A 9,112-nucleotide genomic window follows, 5' to 3' on the forward strand; every position below is an offset into this window, starting at 1 on the left:
ATGCGGGAACTGAACAGCTGTAACAGTTAAAAAGATTAACTTCAGATAAATTGCACATACATTTTATAGAACTGGAGTATATTGCAAAGATAACTATATATAGTTTCTTCCTTATTTGAAATTCTGTCCTATCAGGCTTTCAGTTAATAAAATACAGAATAACTTCTGTTTAGATAATTGCTGAATTAATGTCAGTGTTATAAAAAGTTATAAAAAGTTATAAAAAGATGCTGTACACCCTAAAATAGATAAAAATGGAAAACATGAAAACTAAATTTTTGCTAAAGACAATCAGAAACATCATTAATTTATTGTCCATTTCTCTTGTTTACATATTTTAAGTAAGAGAGATAAGGACTGTAGCAAGAAAACTGCAGGGAGATTACCACTATTTGCCATTTTCATCAGTTTAAGTCTAGTCTATGCATGTAAAATGTGACTCTTAAGAGTCATTTTTATTATTTCAGAATATAGGTTAGAACGAAGTCATCTCCCTCCCACTGTAGATGCTTCCTGTATGTACCTGTGGAGTGGATTGGCCTAGAACTGACATTGTATACTATTACAGGTAGTTGTCGACTTAAAATAGTTTGTTTAGTTTGAAGTTACAAAGGCACTGAAAAAAGTGATTTATGACCATTTTTCACATTTAGAACCATTGCACTATCCCCTTGGTCACATGATCAAAGTCCAGATACTTGACAACTAGCTCATTTTTATGACAGTTGCAGTGTCCTAGGATCATGTGATCCTCTTTTGCAACCTTCTGACAAACAAAGTCAATGGGAAAATCCAGATGTGTTACTAACTTAACAACTGTAGTGATTCACCTAACAACTGTCGCAAGAAAGGTCATAAAATGGGGCAAAATTCACTTAACAACTTTCTCACTTAGCAACAGAATTTTAGGGGCTCAATTGTGGTCATAAGCTAAGGCCTACATGTATTTTCAGTAAATTCTGTTTTATCCTTCTATGTGAAAGAATGCATATTCCTTCACTTGATTTTGTTGCATACATATGGCAATGTGAGAAATCAAACTGAAACTGTAAAACTATGGTTTAAAAAACCCACAATTTTTCATTAATCTATTCATTATGCTACTAATTCACAATTCATTCATCCACATCTAACTACATTTGAATAAGAACAAAGATAGTGAAGTTCTGTTTTCCAGTTCATGTAATATTAAACACATAAATCATATATAGGATTAGAAGTGATATTAAAATATGTTCATTTTTCAGATTTTCAGTTTGATATTATACCATGCTTTCTGAATGTTCAAACTTGGTAACCAAACATTAACTATACTTAATTTTTTCCAGTATAAGGAGATAACATACTGGCTTTTTAAAAAGGTATTTTAAAATCATATGATATCAGGCAGAACTGTATTATTTTCCTTGATGGTCACAGCTGTTTCAATTAGTACATGTATATCGTACATCAATTGTGTTGATATGTCCAATAGTGAATTTACACAGAATAGCTGCTCTGAAAGGAAGAAAAATAAAAAAGGCATTTTCATTTAATAATAAGTGTCATATGCAACATTTTTCTAAACATGTACTGCTTAGCATATACCTTTGACATGTATTAGTAAAAAGCTTCTATATGTGTGCAATTAATCATCAGATACAAAATATTTATGCAGAAGTATAGGCCAAACAGGAGACCACTATAACACAAAAATATGTGCAACCTTAAAGTTAGTTTTATTTTAAGACTTAGAGCATTTGAAAGCAACTGCTCACACAACCCCTGGAAACAAGTACAAATAACACATATAAGTAGAATAATCTTACAAACTGTAGATATTTTAGAGTGAATGTTTAACAATTGCTTTTAATTCCTTTGCTGTTATATGATGCTTATAGAAGTCTATATTCCAATATGTACAGCCCCTCCCCCCATAATTAATAAATCTAATTTTCAATGCCACAATGGAAATGGAAAGCATGGTTATCTGAAGTTTATTTAAATATATAGATTGACAATTTAAAGCAGTTTTGATAGTCACATAATTCTTTGTATGTGCATTTAATTGACTTTCACAATTACTGGTGAAAGTAATTCAGTAATTTCATTTTATATGGTTTCTTGGCATTTTACTTTTATATTTCACATTAATACAACATTTGGTATTTGATTATTTTAAAATAACCTGAACATTGAAACAGATTTTGAAAAAGATTTCTGAAGGTGCCGGTGAGTTTTTCTCTAACTTTAGAAGGAATTAAAATTAATATTACAACTCTACGGTTGGTGTGTGTGTGTGTAAAGTACTGAAACATATTTGTTTTCACATTCAGTCTTAACTAGAATATGCTTCAAATATCAAGATCAAAGAGATTTAAACAATATTATCTGTTATGATTGTGTTATACACTATTCTTAATTAATCTTTAATTATTCTTAATTAAATTTAGCATTTATAAAAGAACATTCATGCTTTCCACAAGCCCTAGAAGCGCTATTGTTTGTTTTGGAAAAAAAATGTATCTAGAACCATTTATTTTATAATGTATATGACTTGAAATTGTTGGAAAAGTGACACTTTGGAAGCTCATCTTTCCTACAATTCAATACATTTGGATTTTAGCCACAAACAATTAGACCTAGAATAAATTGGGGGTAGGGTGGAATTTGAAGAAATTATAATTTTTATTGTTAGTCTGTAAAAATAGGTAAAAATAAAACATTGTAAAACATTGTACAGAAGATGAGAAAGATTTTATCACTTATTTATCACTTTGAACAGAAGACAGTTACAGCCGGGTTTAGTAAGTACTAAGCCAGATAATGAAAGGTTTTATAATTTTCAGATTCAACTCTTAAGATAAAGATGCTCTAAAACTTTTCAGAAAAATATTATACAGGGCCGACAGATGTCAAAATCTCTAAGCACAATGAAGTATTCTGATTGTTAAAGTACAAATCTTTCATTCAAAGATTTTCTAATTTCCCAATACTAGAATATTTTGGACAATATCTGATCACAAAGGAGTAATAAAAGATGAGTTTCTAAATGCTATGTTAATCAGAAACAATTATACCTAAGGCACTGCAATTTAAGGTTTCTGGCAACAGGAAATGTTTGACTGGTATCACAGTCCTGCATTAAAACTCAGACTTAAGCGCACCCAAAATAAAAACCTTTGCGTGGATTTTCCTTGAAGCTTTACAAATGATTACACAATTTCCACATTTATTTGCATCAACGTCAAAGCAGAGAGAACTTCCTCTTTATCAAAACTGAAATATCACCTGAAATACTGTACTGTAGTACTGTAATACCAAATTTAATGCTCCTAATTACATAGATATGCCGATTAGAATCTTTTAAATTTAAATTTAGTTATATAAGATAATTTTAAATTAAAATACCTCTTAAGCCTGATCATGGACATCTCATTTGTACATCATAGTAGGGGACTAGCCATTGCATTCACCTTACCAACAAAGGAGCACTTCAGGATTATACCTATTTCCTGATCCCAAATACAGGCAAAGCCAGCTTTGCACTGTTTTTCTAAAACAAACAAACACAAATAAAAAACCATAGAACCTTTAGTTGATCTTATTTCATCCATATTCTCACTGCCTTTTTATCCAATTTAATTTAGACTTTCTTTTTGCTTTTCAACATTTGCCAACTCTGAGATTACTATCTTAAAATAAAAAGTTCAATTAATGGACAGGTAATACCCTCAGTTCCCTCTTTATTTCTTACAGGATCCCATAGGCACAAACTGTGCACTAGTTAAAGCAATCTACCCTAGTTATTAAATAAAATGAACGGCCTTACTTTTAATGAATATAAGGTTTCAGAACCATTTGTTCAAACTGTAATTAATATGAAATATAAACTTTTGATATATAACATGGCTTTCTTTTTCATAAAAAAGTCAATGCATTTACATTATATATTGTCAAAATGTTTTACAAATAATTGTTTTTGTTTCCTCGGGGTATTATTTAAAGGGAAGGAGTAAATAATAATCTTTTAATATAAGAAAAGCAAAAGCTTCACACACATTTCTAACCCAAGTCAAAATTCATTGTTCTCTTTTTCATGGACTAATCAATTTTAGTTCTTCATTTTTATCTCCCCCCCCCCTAATAGCTAAGTTAATCAATTTGTGCCATAATATATAAATGTATTGTCCCTGATTTCTTTACAGCTAGTGACCTATAAAAATCTTTAGCTCCCAAAAGTGTTTTGCAGATTAAATAAGATAAAATATAAACATGCGATACATTTGAGTATCACTGCCATGACCAGTGCACAGTAAATGAATGCACTTTAAAAAAAACAAACTTTTTAATGATAATATAGGGCTGATACCTTCTAAAAAGTGTTAAATATATTCAAATATATATATGTATGTATGTATGTATGTATGTATGTATGTATGTGTGTTAAATTACAGAATTATATTTTATGCAGCTTTGTTTTAAAAGACAACCCAGTGTACTGAGATTTATTCAACTAAATGACAGAAACACAAACGAGCACATGTTCACATACATACAGAGGTATGCACACCCCACTCAGTCTTCGAATATCTCTGAGAGAAGAGCCGGAGCAGAAGGCGGATAATTTCCTTTCCAAAACATACCGGCCAATTTTACAGAAATTGATCCCATCAATGATTCAGCCTAGAATATTATTTCTAGAAACATTTTTATCCCCCTAAACCCCAATGACATTGAAAAAAATACTGCATTGCAGCATTTGCCAGTATATCAGAGGGTATTCTGTCAGATGCCCCAAAGTCAAAGGCGTATAATTACATAGTAAATGCCATATAATAAGGAAACTGAGAGACTCTATGCTAAACACGTATATTGATTAATTCCAAGTGCATTCAGAGTAGCTCATCCATTATGTTGTTCAAGATCATATGAAATGCAAGAATTACCCACTAGTGCCTACATATCAAGTTACTTTATGAGTCAGTCGTCCTGATAACCTAGAACCATAAGCTCTCCACAAGCCAAGCAAAAAGAAGACACAGTGAAACATATGGAGCAACTCCTCACAACAATGATAACACTAAGTATTTCTAAGTTTGAAAAGCATAATTCAGGGAGACCACAGTATGGAAAAAGACATGAAAATTATTCAGGAGTTATATATTAAGGTACCCGAAGAGTAAAACTATCTATCAAAGTTCAAGTTTGATTTTCAGAACTATTGCATATGAAGAACTGAATATGACCATGCCATTCCTTTGAGGCTATTTATTAAAAATCTCTTTTTAAAAATAATTTTCCTATAGAGGTTGATTTGATCCTCCTTCTTTAATTTAACAGAGCTCAACAATAGTAAGATACTTACAAAAAAGGGGGGACAAAGGGGGGGAAGGAGAAATAAACCAAAGAAAGGATGTTTGCACAGCAATAAGAGCATCTCTCTATGCTCTTCATAGTTAAGTGTGCCAACTTCATTCGTTAAGTATAGAACAGTAGGAAGAATGTACCCTTTTATACATCCGCAACATACCTTACTATTACATTTCAACCATTTCAGTTTTTCAATAAGTGTCTTAATGCTATGATAATAGTAAATAATTCATTGATTTTATAGAAATTTTCTTGCATCAAGAGACTTCATAGGTTTTTATGTATTGAAAAATCTATTTCTGCATAATATCTAGAACCTGTGCATATTATATTAATTTCTGGACAGCTGAATATATGAGAGTTTGGGATTAGGATGGTAAAAGAAAAACAAACTCTGCAAACTTTTGCCAATAGATTTAAAAGGGGAAAATAGAGCAAGAGAGAAGCAATACGGAGAATAATAAAACAAAAGAACTGCTTGCTGCAACTATTCAAAGATGAATGTAGTGAGGGGAGGTGCTGGATAATTTAAATACAGTATGAAAATTAGACAAATTAAAATATTTATAGGCGTTTATATTAAAAAATATTATCAGAGATTACAGAATCTACATAACTTGTTTTTCTTACACAGGCCAATCTCTTCTTCGACAAAAACTGAAGAAGCATTATTCTACAGAACAGATTTAAAACAATGTGAATTTTGCATATTTTACAAATTTTATAGCATTTCTACTTAATTCCATCTTGCAAGTTTAGGATATACTAAATGAAAGATGAAATTTGCCAAGCCTAACCAGTGCGATACAGTTTAGTGATACTATAAAAATTAAATAGGATAGAAGCAGTTTAATAATAAACTATTATGTATATAAATACTGTATAAAAGAAAATATACTTTTTCTTATCCAAGTCAACTACAAAGTCATGGCATTTCACATATAAACATATAAATCACAATATTTTCATACATTTTCTATACTTATGAGTAAGTTTCTCTACTGTTTTGAACTGACATTTAATGAATACTTTGAGAATGAATTTTCAGATCAACTATTTCCATTCAGCATCTTTTGTTACAATGTACTATTTCCTGTCTTCAATGTATATTCATGCATATAGAATTTATATCAGTAATAAAATGGTTAAACAACCCCCACCCTTAGAAAAAGAAAGAACGACGAAAAAGAACAGATACCACGTTATGATATATGCTTGTGTGGGGAATATATCTGTGTGGGTTATAGCTATAACCAATTTAAAAATAGAGAAATTGAATGTTTATTCATATGGAAAAAATAAAGTTGTGGCTGCCACAAAGAACGGCAAAGTTAATTGAGGTAGATCTAGAATTTGTTTTTTTCAGTGTTTGCAGTATTCCCACATGATTGCCACCTGCTCCCCCACTCAGCTTCCCCTATCCTCGTTTCCCGGGCAACCTTTCACTGGCTTTTCCTCCAGCTATCGCTTTCAGTTCGGCTGCTCAGTCTAATCTTATTTGTTTTACACCCATCAAAACAAGCAGCTAAACAAAGAAAATCCTACAAGAATAGGCAAAAGACCATAGCTTTGTTTCTGAGTTTATAATAAATATTCAGGGGGGGGGGAGGGGTGCCTGTAAGATATTTAATTTGAACAAAAGTAGGAGGGATGAGTTGAATGTTAATGCTTCTTTCGTCTACTCTTTCCTCCATCCTCATGATTTGCTTCCTTCTGTCAAGACTTAAAAATCTACATTTGATCTAGCCATTTTGCACAATCTATAAGAACAGCAGTAACAGCAAGAAAGGGTGTGGGAGCAAGGGGGGGGGGAAATCAAACAGTTTTGGATTTTTTTAAAGAAAAGAATATGTTAAAAATAGAAATATTACTATCACATTATCGGATTTAACTTCCTTCCACAGAAAAGAAAGCACTCTTGTTTCACAGCAGCCTTAATATTCCACGGAAAACAGTCCATGTAGTCATTCGATTCCTGTTCAACTTATCACTTGCGTAGCACAAATGAAGATTAAAGGGCATCATATGCTGAGCATATAGTACTAAGACACTGTGGCTGTCAGCAGCGATCAGCCCAAACGAAGCATTCTATGCCATGACACTCATCTGTATTTTTACAATAGTTGTACATACACATTACATGCCCAGGTGCCCTCATTAAAATCCAAAATAGCCTATAATTTTATTTATAGTTCACAATCTGCTATCCTAAGCAAGTACAATTCACAAGCCGCACAAAGCCTGAAAGCCGAGTGTTCCTAGTGTTCACTTACCATTTTCAAGCCATTCCACTCCATCTGTGATCACAAAGATGGACCCTTACAGCCCCTCACCGTGTCAAAAGCAAAAAGAATGTTATGTAAAAGCTGACATTCCTTCTTACAGAACTCCTGCCCAACGATGCAACACATCGGCATATACTAGGCGCTGCTACACATACAAGCCGCCTCCTCTTTTTATGAGGTCATGACAGGAAACTCTTTGAAATACAATATGCAGCATTTATTGAAGCTCCTATAAATCATTATTTTAAAAAAATTACCGTTGTCTACTGCGCAATACACCAAACCAAAACAGTATCTCTTTCAAGGCATTACCTCTCTATATAATTTCTTTCTAAAGGATTCTATTTTGCATATGTATTACCCGCATGTGAATGTGGGAAATTTTACCACCCCAGCCCCCCTCCTTCAGCAGTTCTGTTGCCCAATGCAATCTTGGATACATTGAAAGCAAAAATTATAACCAACATTAAATGGTAAAAATACACCATTACTACCCTTTATTAAATACTAGGCAAGTAGTTACATATGTGAAAAAGAAAAAAGAAAGGAAAGCTGTGAAATGACAGGAGAAAGACATTTAACAAGCAAACCGAGAAGAGCAAACTAAACTAATGTGATAACACAGACTGATAAAAACGGAGACTTGTGGAAAGGGATATGTTCTATACACAAATTATGAAAGACTGCTGTAACAAACAAAATTTTAAAAACTACTAATACCTACCATAACCATTCTTAATGGCAAATAATGGGTCTTGCAAGGCTTCAATTCCTCTAAAGATCTGATATGGTTTCAGGGAATTAAATGCTTTATTGTATCTTTAAAAAAAATCCACAAAATATACAGGGCAAGATATATGATGCAGCAAAAAGAAAACCCAAACCCAAGCACTGTGCCTCAAGCCCCCTGAATTTAGAATGTAGATAGCGACTGAATAGAGCCTTGATGAAATTGGCTAGCAGCTTCTTCTTTTTACATCCATTTATGGGACCATCTGTCAGCTGAAAGCGAGATGCGATTGGCTAGGGAAACTAAAGGAGGCGTTGCAACATCAGGTGCTATTGAAATTAGCTACTGCCAGATTGACAATGTTAATGATTTGGTGACCTCTACAACAACAGAGACCAGATTTCTGAACTGCAGCTTGTGTCTACTAATTAAGGGACAGTTGAAGAACATTACAAATGCATGGATTTTGCCCACCACACCCCACACATACAATATACATAGAGGGGAAATTCAGGCCACACCTAGAGTTTGAACACACTGACCTGTAGATGTTATACTTCGATCATGTTTCAAACTCAGCATACCTCTTAAATCCAGACTGTTTTAGCCACCTTATAATTCCAGACAAATGCAGATTTAATTTTGTTTCCAGATTCAAAATATGAAAAAACTTACTGTGTGTTGTAATTATTTTACTCATGTTAGTTTGCTAAATTCACGACTTACATTAACTATATAAAGTATC

The 9,112-nt window shown here is 32.6% G+C and overlaps 1 protein-coding gene across 4 annotated transcripts in view; it reads right to left on the reverse strand.

Moving 5' to 3' along the window:
* The window catches only part of ELAVL4 (ELAV like RNA binding protein 4), a 125,873-nt gene extending 117,331 nt beyond the window's left edge, over nucleotides 1-8,542 (reverse strand). For 2 of the 4 annotated variants that reach the window (XM_087719694.1, XM_014066647.2), the window contains exon 1: nucleotides 7,626-7,785. In XM_087719694.1, the coding sequence (XP_087575820.1) occupies nucleotides 7,626-7,649 (24 nt within the window). In that variant the 5' untranslated portion in view covers nucleotides 7,650-7,785. Of the gene's footprint in view, nucleotides 1-7,625; nucleotides 7,788-8,361 lie in introns of those variants that run through there. The other 2 variants (XM_014066648.2, XM_087719695.1) reach the window with 2 other exon arrangements.
* Nucleotides 8,543-9,112: the final 570 nt, after the last annotated feature.

This window comes from Thamnophis sirtalis, unplaced genomic scaffold, assembly GCF_051295495.1.
Source record: "Thamnophis sirtalis isolate CommonGarterSnake01/CBP01778 unplaced genomic scaffold, rThaSir2_p1.2 scaffold_7, whole genome shotgun sequence".
NCBI lineage: Eukaryota > Metazoa > Chordata > Lepidosauria > Squamata > Natricidae > Thamnophis > Thamnophis sirtalis.